An 18,304-nucleotide genomic window follows, 5' to 3' on the forward strand; every position below is an offset into this window, starting at 1 on the left:
GACAACATGGGAAAAGCACACCCACTGAGCAAGGCTGCTACTTGCCATCAATTTTGTTCATTGCCTTATCATAGAAGAAATTCAAGCTGATAAGGCACAAACACTACCCAAGCATGAGTTTTTGTTTCCACAACATCCTTCAAAGTGCTCTCCCTATTTAGCCTTCATTTAACCACTGTAAAATAACATGGTATGTCCCTATGATGCTGTACAATAAGCGTCCATTTGCTCAGAGCAACACCAGCAGTCAGCCTGCACAGCAGGGGAAGAGACATAGGTTCCTGTGAATGTGTTTTGGGGAACGTAAATCAGCTGAATCCACGGACTCACAGCCAGTTTAGCCAAAGCACCAGGACCAATGCCCTAACTTTTGAGAAAATGGCAGGAAGATATTTTCTGACCCAGCTTCCAGGACTATTCGTTGACAAAAGTGTTTCCCCATAGGACTCCCATGAGTCTTAAACATCTATCACTCTGGAACTTGAAAATTTAGGCTGGCATAGATGGGGTTGGTTTTCACAGATAAAACCAGGTATCTCTCATGACTACTCCTATTGCTTATCTAACAGCAATGAGGAGTACTAAAATAGCATCAAGACTATGAAACAATGTCATAGTCTGAGGGCTGATGCATTCGAAGGGTCTCACAGGGAGCAGGCTCCAAGTTCTCTTCATATTTGAAGAAATTTGCATTCAAAGTACCACAAAAATGAGGTATTAATCTCTAGAACAACCTGAATAAATCTGTTTTTCAGACAAGAAAATTTAGCAGAGCTGTACAAAATGTTCTGTTCCTCTGTGCTGAAGAGTACTGCTGCCTTTAGCCAGTACTTCTTCAAATGCTTTTTTGTGACACTTAACCTATGTAATGTGGGCTGACTCTTACCACAGGCACTTCCACCAAATTTTCATTAATTTCATAGCTACGAATTTGTTTGCCAACTTGTATGGGGAGAAGGCTATGCATGAGTAGGCTACACAATACTCAAGATATTGTTTGCATGGAAAGAACAGCAAATAGCAAGGAACAGATTTCGAGGCACTTTCCCTCCTGCATTCCATAACATGCAATTTCTCTTTGCAATTTCACTTCACACTGCTGGACCTAATCCGCTGCTGCTATCTGTAAGGCTCTTGCACTCATGCCACTGGCGGCAGATATGAACTAGGTTCAAGACGACGTAGACTGACCTTTTTTTTTTTTAACTCTAATTTAGTATGAGTTCCAAGTTTATCATTCTTTGTCATAAGCTCCTTCCCGATTCTCTTACTTCATAGATTAAATCTGGTTAGCTTCTACAGGCATGTAAATGTTCTCCATTCAGTAAAATGGAGATCCCTCTGCATATTTCTTTGGATATGTTTCTCTCCAATGAGAGAACAACATCCCAGGGTAATGAAGTGTGATTAAATATCTTTTTTGATTACAAAATTGTAAGGCACAATTACAAAGTCAACTATTAAACAGGACTGTTAAAGAGCATGTCTCACTTTTTTTTTACCTTTTCACATTCTTTGTGTTTGTATGCTTGTATACCAATGGGCAGTGAATGCTGAAAGCAAAATTAAAATCTTGGATTAAGTCACTTTAAAGCCAATTCAATCTTTGATATGGTGCATATAGTAAACAGGGATTGTTTGTTCCCTGGTTATATGGGCTTTGCATGCAGAATAAGCCAGGGCCATGTTAAGCTAGAAGCAGGGTGCTTAGCTCAGGTGGAGCGTAATACTCCTAGTCTCCAAACTAGCACTCATGACACTAGTTTGTTTTTTCCTCATGCTCTGGATGATGCTGTGTAGACATCACCTTAGAGTTCAGTCCAACACTCAGTGAGTTAGAGGGACCTTTTGCTGTTACTTCTCTGTAACTGGGTGAGGCTTTCAGCTAGTTAAGTTGTGGCTTTGTTTTTGCAGGGGGGCAAAAGAACCCCAAAACCCTGCCAGAAAGAAAAATGGGAAAAAGGTTCCCAAATCTATTTTGTTTTAAAAAAGTGAGGCAATCCCGAGTGGCCTAGACTGTGAAATTCCAGCACAGCTCTCCGTTTTCTGTGCTCACGCTGCTCTCCCATGGGTTTCTGACCACCAAGGACGTGTTGCTTAACCTTACAAATTTCAGAGACCCCAAACTAGGTGGAAGCAGACACAAAATACACATCTTCTCATCTCATTTATTAAGTCTCCAAAGTGCTGAAGAGCACAACAGTCCCCACTTCCCACAGCACCATGAAGCTTTCCTCCCCAGAACACTGCAGTCACAAAACCGAGCCTAAGTCCAAGCAAAGAGCTCCCCTTCCAAAACAAACTCGGAAACTCCCTGTCAGATACCTTCAAAAGGGAAGACAAAAGCACATTTTATGATGTTCCATTAGAGGGCATCCTAGCATGTCCTTTTGTGGTCAGATGCTTCCCCTAATTTATATCCTCTGCAATACTTTGCAAACGATCTTCATAAGGACAGTCAGGAACATTCACATCCCCAAGCTTCTGCATCCCTTGTAATCATTTTAATAGTTTCATTTTATGTTTTAGTTGCTACTGCATTTCTCTTCTAATGGTGCAGCTTCCCTCACCAGGAGAGGCGGGTTTTCAGTACTGTTCTACGCATGTAAGATGTGAATAAGCTGGACACACTATGACAAAATTAATTTCAAACTTCAGAACAGTTGAAGATCACACTTGAAAACAGTAAGGGACTACAAAAAATAAGCAAGTTTGATCATGTATCTTGAAACTAGAGGGGAAGGTAAATGTACGTTCTCAAAAGCTACCAAAGACAGAAGCTCCACTGCCAAAATACAACAACGTGGCAACTGCTCAGGCCCAGAAGTAGGAACCAAACCTGAGCTCCAGGATACATGGAACTGTTGTAAAAACAGCCACTACTCCCACCCACATACTCAATCTTTAAAAACTCAGTTTTAAGACAGTTTACTAATACAGGTACAGATAGATACAGATACAGTTTATGACCGTCAGTCCCCTTAAAATCAGGAAGCAGCCCCTAGGTAGTGAAATCTACCTATAGCAATAAATATTTTTCAGATTGGGCCGTGACATGTACGCAGATCAGTTTCTAGTCATACCTGAAATCAGTGCAAAGACTGAAGGCACCAGAGGATCTAAAGGTAATAATATTGAAAATTAAGAAGTCCAGGGTAAGAAATAGGAGTTGACATGATAACATGAAGATATATCTACGAGACAGATAATTCAGTTATAATAAATTACCGTACTATCTGACTTAGAGTGGAATGTAAAAGTGCTCCTGTCACACAAAATGAAAAATGAACTTCTGACTGCTGAAGTGCAAGATTAATGAATCGACATAACAGACATGAAACAACTTACGATGATCCTGGACTCGCTGTTGGCGGGGGACCTGGAAAAGTGACAGAAGAAAAACAGTGTGATGAGTTACGGTGAGGTAGCAAGCAGGAAGCTTTTGAAAACCTTTTAAAAGATATAAGTAACAGTCTGTCATGTTGGATGTGGTTTATGTAGTTTAACAGACAAGTCGCACTTTCTCAGTACCAAAGACAAGACTGTATCCTGTAGCAGTGATTGTCTGCAAAATGCTGCAGACGAGGACAATAAACAGGTGAGGCACTCATCCTGCAATTCAACTGTGTCTCGGGCCATCACAGAAAAGGTTACAGCAAACCACAGGAGGCTTGTACAAAAGCATGTTGTAACTATAACTGGGAGAAAACACCATCATTTCCCCCTATCAATCCTCATTATTAATCAGGGAATTCATCCTAGGCCTGATTCAGATGCATTGATCAAATTTGTTCTGACTTCAGCAGGCTTTGGCTGAGAGGGTTTCATTGTTACTGCCCTTGGTGCTTGTATTTTGGCAGCTACTGGAAGGGCTGAGCGGGCTGGAGTGCACGTTCACCGGCACAGCACAGATTGAATAGTCGGCTGCAGTAGATTTCAGGGAAGTTCTTACTAATGAGCATTTGCTCTAGAAACTGAATTGTGACATTAAATATTGCTCCAGTCAGAAAAAAGAAAAATACTCACTCTTTTCTACAGGAGCATCTATAAAAGTATCATTGCTCAGATAAAAATCTCCTACATTTCAGATACAGGCTAAAGGACAACAACTGCCTTATGAAAGAACATCTAATGATTAATTTCTTATTAGAATTTAGAAAATGTGGGAGATTTATGAAAAAAGACTATGAAACTCATCACATACATCATTCATTGTGTGTTATTTGTCCCGTTCCTAAGAGGATTAACTAGGACTCTCTGCAAACATCTTCATCTCAGTGAATTATTTCCCTCTGAAACGTGGAGGTGGAGAAGACACACAAATCGTGCTTCTTGTTTGGAATCTTCTCGGTCGTAAGATCAGCTTTGAAGGCAATTATCTCAATATAAACTTTGAAGAAACAGTGCTTATTTTACCTGACAGGTATATATATATATCTCACTAACATGTATCCAATCTATACTGCAAGCTGAAATTTCTCACTTACTAGAGAGTAGAAAGGAGGTCACTCAGGCACTTGAGAATAAAATATTTTTTCTTGTCTGGCCTGAATCCACTCAGGTAGCATATTAATGAACATTGCTGTTTAGTGACCCCTGTGTTTCAGTCCTGCTTCCAGTAGACTTTTATATAGTAAAAGCCACCATTACAGCTGGCAACACAGGCATCTCAGCTGAGCCAAGAGCAAACAGGCAGAGAGGATAAGCTGCCATCCCAGAGATGCTCCCAGAAATAAGCTGAATGCAACTGGCTGATACTACTGCATCAGTGTGTTCATTCTCAGTGGATAAACACACCTTTCTCCAGAGTTGGTTTTTTTCAGTAACAGTTTGAACAGCTTAAAAGGAGAAAACTTACCAAATTTCACAAACAGCACACCAGTTGTAGAAACAGTCTTTCTGCCATTAGTTGCAACGCACTGGAAGTAGCCAGTATCCGTAGTGTCAAGGTTCCTTATTCGCAGTCGAGACCCATAGCTTGTGGCACGGAAGGAGATCCTCCGGGGTTCTTGGACAACCGGAGCGTCGTTTTTCAGCCAACGGACCGTCGGAGGAGGATTGCCAGAGACTTTACAGTGCAGCTCTGCGGTCTGGCCAAGGGTGGTAGTTATGTTATTCATAGGTTCATCAAGTGTCAAGAAGTAGTCTGTTATGTAAAAGGAAAAAAGGGTGAATAAAGAACTTGGCTCAGGAAATGTCATTTTAAAGAAAGCTCATGCTTGTCTTTGAAAGGGAAACAAAGGAAGTGGCCATCAGGTTTAGTAGAAAACAATAATACTTGTTAATTGATCTTTCAGGGCAGGCAATAGGTCCCACATAGCTCTGCATGGTAATAAAAGGAACAAATTTTGGAACTCTCATTGCACTATAGTAATGCTGTATTTCTTGAAAATTTCTCTTCCTTCATACACCCATGGATTCCCTCTACTTTCTCAATATTATCCTATTGGGCTTCATTCAACACAGAAAAAGGAGGTAACACTGCTTCTCTTTTTTCTTTTATTTTTCCTTTTTGCTAACCAATAAACACGAAAAACATGTATCATAAATCTGGCTGCTCATTTTTATGCCTCTGCCTATGCAGATCTGTCTCTGCTTATGTTAGGACCCACAAAATACAGGAATATATGAAATGAATCGCTCAGAGGTGAAGATCTCAGAGCCGTTTTTAATTGATTCACAGAGCAGTGTAGACAGTACGTTGTCACTGATTTTGTGAGCACTAACTGTATAGATGAGGAATAAGGATCGTATCTAGGAGATGGAGACTTTTTTCTCACTCAGTATTTCTCTTGCTAAGAGTACTAAAGTTTATCTTAAATCCAAAATAGGTCTCATAATAGGTGCAAGCAGAGGATCAAGAATTCTTTTGTTAAGATAGAGAATGTTAAATCAAAATTTAGCAAAATTAATCTCTTCTAATCCATTTGTGAGCATTGCCTTGTCCTGTCAAGTGCTATTTCATTCTGCATCATTCAGAAAGAGGACTATTTCTAGTTAACTGTATTCAACATTTAATTAAATCCTTTAAAGGCAGAGACCGAGATGGATTGGGTATGGGGAATGGAATACGCAGGCTTTCATCTCCGTGTCACAGGTTCAAATCTAACAGTGGTCATTAGTGGCCAAACCCCATTATTATCTGCTGGCTGTCTCAGCAGGGAGGCCAAGGAATGAGAAATCCAGAGGCTGCACTCTGCTCTTGCGCTCTCAGAGCCAAGCTGGGAGGTCAAGAAAACCCTATCAGTAGGTAAACCTGTGCTGCTTATGCTCCACCATTCTCAGGTACATCTACTGTTAACTCCAGCAATATGACTGCCTAAAAGTATGAAAAAAATCTCTAGCATGTATAAAAACAGCTTAGCCAACTAACTTGCCTAACTAATTATTTATTTTAATCATGTCTTCACTAGCTACTCCCTTCATTATGTTTTGAGTATATCAATAACTCTTTCCTTTGTATTTAATCTGTTTAGCATGTAAGCCGTTACCCGGTATTTGCACAGCACTTTACACAATGCGTCCCTGTTCTCATTTGGTCCTGAGGAGCTATTAGGATAAACATTCAGCACAAAGGAACTGCCCACACTTATTTCTTTCACTGATCAACTAGCCTTTTAATGTGCAGGTATGACACTGTGCAAAAAACCCCTACTTTTACCTACACTCCCATGGATCTAATTAGTTAGGAAATCTATGTATGAGGTAAAAAGGGCAGAGATCCCAGCCTTTGGTGAAGACAGACAACAGGGTTCGATGTCTCTTGCCAGGGGTGTCAGACTGGCCTTTTTGCTCTCCAGAATCACGTCTGCATGCTTCATTGCAAGAATAGAAATATTTCTGACTTGCTATCTTAATAACCTCACCGGGAAGCATAATCTAAATCAGCACACATATTCTTGGGTTCTCTCCACAATCTGGGTTTAATAAAATCACACTAATAGCATGGAACTGGATAACCGCATTTAATTATCCAATGTAACATTTCTATACCACAGTCATTTATATAATTCCTGATAACATTTCAAAGACTGGTTCAGACATCTACAATGTAACAGTCAGAGAACAGAATGGCCTCAGTCCTCTGATGGTCTTGCTGACAAACACCACAGTAAATACAGTATTTTAAAGGTCCTATGTATACAGGAGAGGCAAATAAAGGAGTAAGGACGTAGGGTAGGTTTCCAAAGGCTGAAGAAGGATTTTAAAGTATCAGTAGCAACATTAAGTCAGTGAAAAAGTATGGCTGTAATGCAAGAGCTATGGTGCAACTTCTCTACAGTTACAGAAATAGCCTCTCAGCATCAGGAGCTTCTGACTCTTCTCTAAGTGTTCTTCACCTTCCTCCACTAACTACTACAGAAACACTAAAATAAAATGCATCTGCTAAATTCAGCTTAGCTTAGTCCTCAAATCCATAAATTTTGCATTCAAATAATGAATCAGATCAAGCAGGTCACCTGAGACGAGATTTAAACAGGGCAGGTTTCAAGTAATTGGAAGCTTCACGAGAAGATGTTTCTCACAGATAAAGCAGTTCGGTAATTGAAAATGAGCTGAAGGTCTAACAGTACTTCAAAAAAACCTTGGACTGTTACTGAGGCATACAAAATTACGAGCATTCCTTCCCTGGCATGCAAAAAACCTATCCATTGCTGCCCTTGCCCAGTGTGGAGAAGCCCGATTTTATTTTTAATGCTTGTGTCTAACTCTCACTTACCAAAGCCCATCAAATCTCTAAAGCTACTGCCACCATCCTCTTCCTTTAATAACAACTATGCAAAGAACATATAAAACAATTCCTGCCCACGGCCAGGTTTCTGTCCAGGTTACCTCCCATCAGCCACTCTGTGGTGCCATCAGCATTAACATCTCCTCCTTCTGGGACCGAATGCTAAGAAAAATGGCAGTAGATCCTCCTTTTGTGCTTTCAGCAGGAGGCGAATAGGGCTGACAAAACGGGATGGACCCGCTGCTTGCACACACAATGAAAACACTGTGTCTCATGGCCATGGTCTTCGAGCACGCCATGTTTTACCATATTTCATTTGACAGTCTCCCTGCCATCAAGGAGCTCCCCAGATGCCCGGGGTTGACTCCCTCTGACCTGAAGAATAATTTCTTAGAAACACAATGGTTCTTATGTACAAAGTAATTACTGCGCTTCTGAGAATTAACCAGTCTAGTGGCACTGACCATTGGAAAGTCTGAGTTGTAATCCTGGCTCTGAGTAGTCTTGGGTGAATCACTTCAGTTGTGATTTTTAGAAGAGCCAAAGGGAAGTAGACACCCAAAGCCAATCAAAGCTCACATGGGATTTGTGCAACTAAGTCCTTTTAAAAACAGCCTTAAACCTTTTGGCTCAATCTCTCCAGCTATAAAGTGAGGATAATAATCCCTCTTACATCATGGGGAGGTTGTTATGTACATTAATGAGATAATGCTCGTAAAGCACTTTGAAGGTGAAAAGTGCTATGCTGGGATAAGCACTGTTATTATATTTTAAGTTAAATCTCAGGGTTTCAAGAACATAACAAAAGCCGGTCCATATTTTAGAGTAGCACTCTATAAAAACATTTTGGAAACATTTTAATTTACAGAAGTATGGGAGAATAGCCTGAAAAAGTTCTAAATAAAATTTAGCCCACCTATAATTTAATAATAGTCCAACTGATTTTTTTTTAATTTGTAAAAACAATTTACTGCTGGGCCTAGACCCTGAATGCCAAGTTTCAGCCCACAGAGATTTTTTTTTTTAATGGCTGAGTTATAAACCCTTGAAAAATGCTGACAGCCCCTTTACTATAGCAGCACTAGCGGGTGCCCTATAATGAACTTTTAAATGACTTGAGATAATATCTGGAAAGCCAAGCCTGAAATATATTTCTGGTTTTGAGCCGTTGCCAATGCAAACACAACACATCATAAGTCATCTTCATGATTCTAAGCGCATAAATTGGAGACGCTGCATATAAAATCCAAATATTAGGTATCCTTCATGGCCAAGCTTTTTGCTGGTTTGATGTTACAGAATAGCAACAGCTGTGCAAGGACAAAATGTAGTGTGTTGCGTGTCTCAAAAGAAGAAACGCGTGTGTATTTCCACAGCTCCGTCTTGACATTGTTAAATAGGAGCCTGCCCAGTCGTAATAAATCCTGAAGTATTCTACTACTTTTAAGTGGAACCCAGGTGGCTTTCAAAATAAAAGCTCGTCCTCTCTGGCCAAGGAATGTTAATCTCCTCTGTGACCACATGGTTACTCTATCTTAAATTACCAAAGACACATCTTAGAGCAGTAACACCCTCTTTGCTTGGAGGAGGATTTTGCTGGCCACAGTGCGACCTTTTTTCCCCAAGCACTGTGTGTGCTATGTGTTTCTGATTTCACTAGGTGTTTAAAGCACGATGGGGATGCAGGATTAGACCCTGAAATGTTCATTTTATGAGAAGAATTGTTGTTTCATTTATCCTTTTCTTCATGCCCTTCTGATCTTCCAGAATATTCAAAGAAAAGCTAAAATTAAAGTCTCCATTCAGGCTGTCGCAAGCCTGAAAACAGCTTTAATCCAGGTGCAACAGAGAGGCCGGTGTACCAAGTTACTTCCCATTATAGACTTGTAACAACACACTTCTCTGGAAAGGAACATCTCCAGACCTTTTCTCAAGCAAACCTACAGCTGTGGGGACACTGTTTCAAGCTGCTGGACTGGAGAGTAAGTTTAATTCTGGATTTGAAAACTCAAATCTGCATTGCAGCATGTAAACCAACCACCTGACCTGGTTGGAGTAAGGCAGTTGGGACACCAGTCTTACAGACTACTTATTGCATTTACCTTTTTGCACCAAAAAGTTTAGCAGCTCACAGGTTCTTTGTCATAACATACAGTCGTAAGAAGAAATGCAAAAAGCGTCTCAGTCAGTGACTGCAAGACAGATAAGTTTAGTGATTGGTAACTTAAAGAGTTGATAACCTTTGTCTAAAGGGAAAGAGTCTGTTAGGCACATCAGAGGGTCTGACATAGTCAGTCCGATTTAATATACTAGACTGGAAAGAAGCATTTTCATTCATTCAGAGCTTTGGATTATCCACGTTAGTCCAATCTGATGCTACGCTTGGATGCGCCCCACACTCACATGTATTGGCACCACCATTGAGCTCAGACCATTGCAAATTTTCTATATGGAATTGTTCTCTTTGGAGAAAGTCAACAAGGCGGAGCCCACCCAGCCTGAAGACGCTGGAGGGGCTTGCTGGTTGTTCCATATCAATTGACTCAAACAACTTGAGTTTTAAGCTAAAGAAGGAACCAGCAGGATTTCTGACTGAAGTATGGCCACAGACAGAGCATATACTTCTCAGTCAGAAAAAGGATTAACCATCGATTGCTTGATCTGCCCGTAACTCACAAAGGAAGACAACTCCTGGCAGGTTTGACCTGTGGGTCTGATCAACAGACCCTTGTTATTAAAAGGGGCAAAAGGAAGACTCCTAGCTGGAATTTCACTTATTTTAAATGAATAAAAGTGGAGGAATGACAGTGGGAGGAAAGGGATACTGCACGCAACCCATGATTTGGCAACCCATACAAAGAATATCAGAGTTAAAGAAGTCCAGACAATCATGCGGAAATATTCAATGTCAACTGTGTTGGAACAAAAGGATATACTCTACTGCCTTTGCTTGCCCAGCTTATTTTCAAATGAGTTTCCTCAGCAATGTGTATGTGCAAGACTCAATTCGGGATACACGCTACAGCTGAGTGTTGGGCTTTCTCTTCCCAGACACTATCTAGAGGGTTTAGTGGCACCTGAGGATAATTTACTGAACTGAAACAGGCTGACCACTGCCCAAGGCTTTATGGCTTTTCAGATGTCCACATGTGACATTCACTGTATTTGGGATTCTCAGAATTAATGGATACTTTCTGATAATTAGCAGCTTAGAGATTGCCCTGGGCCATAGGGGAGGGAGAGCTTGTGGAGGGAAACTGGAGCACAGATGCCTGTGGACTTCCAAAAATTTATCTGTGGCTGAGCACCTGAATCCCATTGCTTTTGGACAGGAACTGGACAACTCACTGCCCTTCTCGCCAATGTGAATTCTTAATATGCATTTAAGAGTTCACATCTGCCTCTCCTTTTATGAGTCAACTTTCAGGTTTAAGGACAGATGTCTTGGTGATAGCTTTGACGCTGTAATCTGGCAAGGGGAAATGAAGCTTTTCTTTACTCAGGAACCAGTTTTATAGCACAAGTAGGAAGCCTCTAAACTTTATCACAAAAAAAGTGATTTGGAATAGGTAAACAAATGTCCACATCCAGCTATAAACCCAACTACTGAAAACCATCAAGGGATTTTGTTGTCACTTTAGAAGCCGCTCTGCAGTAAAGAGCCACATACAAAAACTCAAGCTATTAAAGGAAGGGTGTATAGTAAGGTATGTGCCTTAAGATTAATGCTGTAGAGTCAAAGAAAAGCTGTTATTTTTGACATTTTGACATAGCATCACTTTAGGATCTGGTTCTTATTAGCCCTTTCTGTGCCTTTTAAAGGTCTATTTTTTTTTTAAAACCAAAAATGTCAGGAAATTTGGAACAGAAACTTACAATAAAACACGTCCCTTGACCCTCTGATCTATCAATCTTTCAAATAAACAAAGATAGCTGGATGAGCCAGAAAAAGGTTATTATATATAGTTACCTTATGTATAATGGTCAGATATTTACTGCACACACTGAGGTTATATAAAAAATCCAATGTAAGTGAAGCATTTTGTGAAAGACTGTTGCCATGAATGCCCAACGTTACTCAGGGTGGTTTCTTTTTCAGGTTGTGTTCTGTAACCTTCAAATTTCACACCCTGTATTATTTATAAATGAGACATTCAAGAAACACAAATTCTCAAATAAAAACGTACACTCTGTCACTGGAAAAGCAAACAAAAGCAGCTAATGTACTGTGGCTAAAAAAATTTTCAAACAAAGTAGCAGTAATTTACTGCCTTGCTACTAACGGGACCTCACAAATAGTATCAGAATCCTGAGCCCCATCGGGGGAGCTTGATTTACCGAATATCCCCCAGATAATAAAGGAAAATAAAAAGGTAAATTGTGCATGAATGTGAAAGCTGTAATTCTTCCCCTTTCATCATGTGTATCAAATTCACATCCAGTGATTTCAAAAGAAAATCTGGAAATCTCTAAAGAACTGGGGCCAAAGTCAGGAGGCCTTGATCCACCTGGTTTTCTCCACGTTTGGTTTTGTTTATGTTTTTTAAGATGTAGTTTGCCTAAGAGTCAAATTCTTCCTGGTACATCAGAAGAACTCATAGCCAGGTCATTTCCCTGCCTGGAAAGACTTACCAAGGTGACAGCTTTAGCCTGGATTCATCAGTAAGGACGGTAAGGCTTGCTTCTCCCCTCGGGAAGCCCCCAGACCCAAAGGGTCCATCAGCAGTGTGGCTGTACCCACCGGGATGTCCTGCAGCGCCTTCTGCGCTCCACGGCCTCCTCACGCGCTGTAGCTGTTGTCCAGCCCACCCTGCCAGGGAATGTTCTGCCCGCACAAGGATCTCCAAGAAGTTAATGACACAGTCCCATGCGCAGGGTAGTGGAGCAAATACTGCAGCTCTCCCATCCCCTGTTTTGGCCTTCCACAGTTATTTTCTGCTCTGGATCCCCAGACCATCCCAGGGGAGGGATGCTTGCTATAGGTGATCCTTGTATTGATATGCCTTTGAATACTTAAAGATAAATCCCAGCTTAACCTTAAACCACTGAGTGATTTGGGGTGCATTTTGTAAAATCCTGACTCTTGCTGCCAAGCTCTCTGGGGAACGTTTGCTTTCCGTATAACAGCTGGAGCACCACGAGACTGCTAAGTGTTGCTGAAGCAGTGACTGCAAGGTCTATGCCACACAGAGAGGCTGTGAGCGATGGGGAGCTCAAAGCCTGGGCTTGGGATCGTGGATGTCTGGAAATGAAAACGGTTCCCAAGCCCTGAATCATTCTAATGTTTTATACTTGTTTGCCAAAGCAGATAGGCCATGAAAGGGAAAGGAAAATAGGCAGTATCTGCAAAAACTCACACTAATAGGTTTTCTCCGGAAACTGAAGGACCAAGTTAAGAGCTCTTTGGAGGAGGCAGTACCAGCAATGAGATAACATGCTGCACCCCAGCACTGATGTCCTCAGCTCTGGCTCAACCATGGCCAGGACACATCCTTGTGCATGGTCAGGGAGCTTCCATGATGAAACGACCTCCTGAGGAGGCTGCAGGTGGGCATGGGGGGACCGGGAGGACCTGATCAGGAGAAGCTGCAGTGACAACATCGTTCTCTTATCAGTCTTGTAAAGTGAACATCCACTGAAGTCGAATCCTACTCACAGTTAAAAGAAAACAGTATTTCAAAGCTGACTCTTTCTTGGCAAAGACTCCAATATTATCGTTGCCTAAGGATGAAGAGTTTCCAAACAATTCCTCTACTGTATCAGATGTAAGTAGGCTCTCATTCAAATTCAGGCCTATCTATTTCTTTGTAAACAGACTGACATCTGATGGAAGGAAAAGCCTATCCTTTCAAAATCATTTTTGTGGAAGGGAAGCAGCTGAATGAAGGGCTCTTCACCTTTTTAAATAAGGATCAGGGAAAAGAAGAGCTCACAGTAAATCGGAAGCTTTCTCAAACAAAGAGCTGGAGCAGGAGCTTGTCCCATGGTGTGAGGGGAGAGAGGGGAGGCAATGCACAGGCAAGGAGAAATGAGAAATCAGAGTGCCTTAAACAACAGAAAGAAAGAAAGAGAAAAAATCCTTGGGGCCACTTGCCGTGCTTCCTTGCCTGCTGGCACACCCCAAAAAAGAGTCGCATTAAAGAACAGAGCATGGACCCTAAAAGCCAGCACCAGGGCAGAGCGTCTGCGTGAACTCCACTTACTCCTGGTTTCATCTGGCCTTTTTGTTTTGCCTCAGATATCACCTATTGCTGTAGCTGATATCAAACAATTTCCGGATAAGGAAATTGCTTTAAGTCACGACGAGCGAATGGCCGAGCCATAGCGAGTGTCAGGAGCGGTTACAAAGCCTGGTGCAACAGGGCCATGTAGAAGCACACACGAAAGGGGACTTCTCCGAGCCTCATGAAGCGATGAGCTATGGTCCCCGCAGACGTCTCCTGCCCGCTGGGCAGCTGCAGGCTCCCCCAGCCCCAGGGAAATCTCAACTAGCAACTTGTGGGTGAAAGGCTTCGCATCCTACCACTGATCTCCTGAGACGGGCCTTTTCCTACCACCAGAGACCCTTTTTTTCCCTGAAGTTCACTTATTTCTCCTCATATAATTAAGTATTTATTGGATCACATTTTCATTTCTTGTGGCATTCCCTCTGCACGCCATGATTTACTAGTCAGAAAAGAGAGAGAAATGCTCATAGCTAAATTTCTCCCGTTTTAAAAGTGATTATTTTTTATTTTTTATGCACAGTTTGTTTGTTTTTTTAAGGTTTTGGTGAGAAACCACCTCCTCCCTCCCATCAATCGTTGCTTTCAACAGCTCTTCACGGGTGGCTGCGTCTCTTTTAAATTCATTTCCTGTTAAAAAGAATAAACAGGCAACTGTTTAATGCTGTCGATTTAGCTTATTTAATAGAAATTGAAACCTGAATAGGGCTCAGTTGTAAGATAACCACTGCAGAACTCACTGAGCTAGGGAAAGCACCATATTAAGTAATTATTTCAAAAGGCAGAATATTGCTTAGCAAGAGTATGAGCTGTTCCTCCTTCCCAAACACAGGAGACATATTTGAGGAAGAGATGCTCATTTCCAAAAGGCAGCAGGTAGAGTTAGAGCCACTTAAAGCGGACAGCCATTTAATTGGGAAATTTGGCTGGAAATCACTTTCATGTGGTGAACTTAATAGGCTTTAAAATGAGTTTTACTGGGATGCCTGCGTGACCTCATGGCTGACTGCAGCAAAGACAAGTGGATGTTGATTTCTTGAGATGCTTGTTTGCAAAAGAAATGGAAACTAAGTGCACACCTAATTTTCTCCTCTGAGGTTTCAACTCACCAAGTCAGCATGCACTGCAGTGTATTTGCCTTTATAGAAGCAAGAGTTTCAAAGACCTTTAGTAGAACCAGTAGCTCCCACATTAAAGCCCCTGCTTCTCTCTTAGACAAGACAAAACGTGTGTGCCTTACTTTGCTTGTAGGCACACTGGGAGAATCCGCCCCTCTGACTAAGCTTTTTGGGCAGCAAATGCATTTTAATCACATATGTAAATCCGTGTTTACGTGTGTAAGCTTACAGCAGTCTAAATGCTAATCAGAGCAAGCAAAGGGGCTGGTAATCCCCCAGGAATGCAGGATTCAGCCCAACGAGTGGTAATTGCCACATTCCAGGTGGATTAGAAGCATGAAACTTCATTTTACCTGTTTCTGACAATATAGCTCAGGAACAGGTGCCACGGAAGTAGCGCAGAAAATGGTTTAATTATTAACGTAGAGGCCGGGCTCAGTGCTGGCACAGAAAGTGGAAGCTTCTCTTTGAGCAGTAAGATGACTCAACGTCCAGGATGGTGGCAGGTGCCCCAAGTTTTACCTCTGCTAGCTCTGGACCTGCTGCTTTCCAACAGAGCCGGCACACCGAGGGTGGGACACCTGAACCCTGGTTGATACAATCCAGTGTGGAGAGTAGTCTGAAGAAAGCAGACACCAAAGGAGGCAGGCAGTCCGTGCTGCCACCAGGCACCTTTCTCTGTTTCCTAGCTATGTCAATCAAACCAAGGCTTTGGAGAATGCCCACCTGGGGCACATGGTACTGAAAAAAGGGAGCATTTGAACTACCAGCTGATAGCAAGCCTAACCAAAATATGGGTTAAAAATCACCCTGGTCATAAGAAACCAGTCTACACAAAACCTCCCATTAGGAATAACAACAAAGAAGCTACTGGGGGCTATTTTTCAGGACAGATCAGATACAATTTACTGTAAAATTACATTCTCTTCAGTATCTGTTCTGTACCTTCCCCTCTATCTAGGTTTTGGTTGGAGGCACAGAGCTTTCCCTGTAATATACAGCAATCTATGGGTGCTCTACCAATTGAACCCTTGGGCTCACAGTGGAGAACAAAGAATATATCACTGATAAACATTTGCAAAAACTATTTCCACCACTTCAACGAAGTGTGACCCTGTCTTCTCCTGTGATCGTGGGCTGGGGTCCTACAGAAAAATCTACCCTGTAGGTTAGTAAAGGTTGTCTACCAAGGATATTGTAAGAGGCCTGAATTAAGACTGTCCGATGGCCTTCCCTCTGGCCTTTCCTAACTTTTGAGTGTTTGGCTTTGTGGCCTTAACTTGCTTTTTCTAGGCCATTTATTTATTTCTTACTTTTTGAAAAACTAAATCAAAGCTGCCAAACAAGTAGAAAAACATGCAGGCATCCCATTTGGGGAAACCACCACCCTCAATTCTCCATGGCTTCAGGACGTCCCCAGTGCACAGCCTGGACCTGTGGACCTGTCATAGGCACCTGGATGAATCACAGAATCATAGAATCATAGAATGCTTTGGGATGAAAGGGACCTTTAAACGTCATCTAGTCCATCCCCCCTGCAACTGGCAAGGACATCTGCAACTACATCAGGTTGCTCAGAGCCCCATCCAGCCTGTCCTTGAATGTTTCCAAGGATGGGGCATCCACCACCTCTCTGGGCAACCTGTTCCAGTGTTTCACTACCCTCATTGTAAAAAATTGCTTATCATAGAATCATAGAATCATTAAGGTCGGAAAAGACCCTTAAGATCATCGAGTCCAACTGTTAACCCAGCACTGCCAAGCCCACCACTAAACCATGTCCTCAAGCACCACATCTACCCGGCGTTTAAATACCTCCAGGGATGGGGACTCAACCACTGCCCTGGGCAGCCTGTTCCAGTGCCTGACTGCCCTTTTGGTGAAGAAGTTTTTTCTATTTTTTTTTTTTTTTCTGCAAAACAGAGACATTCCAATGAAAATTTAGTTTTAAACATTAAGTGATCTTCAAGCCAAGACTTTCAAAGGCAGACAACTTCTGAAGCGACACGGTCCTACTACAACGTTTCATTTTTAAAAACTTAAGTGCAAGCTAAGGAAGAATTTGAGAAAGATTCAGACTGCCATAACAAAAACCCCAATTACTATATTTAATCATCTGGCATAACCCTGATTTGTGTTACCAGAACTGAGCTATCTCCCTCATACAAAACAGCCTACGAACATGCTGCCAGGCAAAAGACATTTCAGTAAATTAACTCTGAACCTTCAGCTTTCAGTGAACAGCAGCAGGTAAACATTAACCCCGCTTCTCATATATCCATATATCCATATATCTCTTCCTTATATCCAGTCTGAACCTACCCTCTTTTAGTTTAAAACCATTACCCCTTGTCTTATCACTACTGGCCCTGCTAAAAAGTCTGTCCCCATCTTTCTTATAAGCTCCCTTTAAGTACTGAAAGGCTGCAAAAAGGTCTCCCCGCAGCCTTCTCTTCTCCAGGCTGAACAACCCCAGCCCTTTCAGCCTTTCCTCATAGCAGAGGTGCTCCATCCCTCTGATCATTTTTGTGGCCCTCCTCTGGACCCGCTCCAACAGGTCCATGTCCTTCTTGTACTGAGGACCCCAGAGCTGGACGCAGTACTCCAGGCGGGGTCTCACCAGAACAGAGTAGAGGGGCAGAATCACCTCCCTCGACCTGCTGGCCATGCCTCTTTTGGTGCAGCCCAGGATACGGTTGGCCTTCTGGGCTGCAAGAGCACATTGCCAGCTCATGTCCAGCTTTTCGTCTATCATGGGATTGGGATAAGACATCCGTTCTATCAACTCCTTCTTTCCGCAATTTGCTGTGAATTGGAATCTTCTGCTTAATGACTACATGCTTTTCTCCCTTTCCTACCAGCAAGCACAACCTCTTTGACTTTCTTCTTCTCCAATGTGTCCTGGATCACCAGAAAGTCCTGCTCCTTCCCTGGTGGGAAGGCAGACATGAAAGAGTCAACCTTGCCTTAAAGTACTCAGAACTACATATTCTCTTCGCACTTAAGCACAGAAAACATATTTATGCATAAACATAAGACAGTATGAACACACGTTTATAAAAAACATTAACAGAATACGGACAAAAACATTTGGAAAAACCATCTGTGGCAGAACGCCACTATGGGAAATGTCAGTCTAAATAGTTAATGGTTGGCAAAGTTATAAGCAAATGAAAAGAGTGGTTGACAAACTGCACAGTTAGTGTGGCTAACAGCATCCTCCACTGTAA

The 18,304-nt window shown here is 42.0% G+C and overlaps 1 protein-coding gene across 3 annotated transcripts in view; it reads right to left on the reverse strand.

The window, feature by feature from the left end:
* Positions 1–18,304, reverse strand: part of ROR1 (ROR family WNT receptor 1) — a 175,580-nt gene that overhangs the window by 38,913 nt on the left and 118,363 nt on the right. For all 3 annotated transcript variants that reach the window (XM_087731695.1, XM_087731693.1, XM_087731694.1), the window contains exons 3-4: positions 4,859–5,146; positions 3,349–3,379 (exon numbers count right to left, since the gene is read on the reverse strand). In XM_087731695.1, coding sequence (XP_087587821.1) covers positions 3,349–3,379; positions 4,859–5,146 — 319 coding nt within the window. The remainder of the gene's footprint in view (positions 1–3,348; positions 3,380–4,858; positions 5,147–18,304) is intronic.

This window comes from Nipponia nippon, unplaced genomic scaffold (assembly GCF_047370975.1).
Source record: "Nipponia nippon isolate SJK-2023a ecotype South Korea unplaced genomic scaffold, ASM4737097v1 scaffold_5, whole genome shotgun sequence".
NCBI classification, from domain to species: domain Eukaryota; kingdom Metazoa; phylum Chordata; class Aves; order Pelecaniformes; family Threskiornithidae; genus Nipponia; species Nipponia nippon.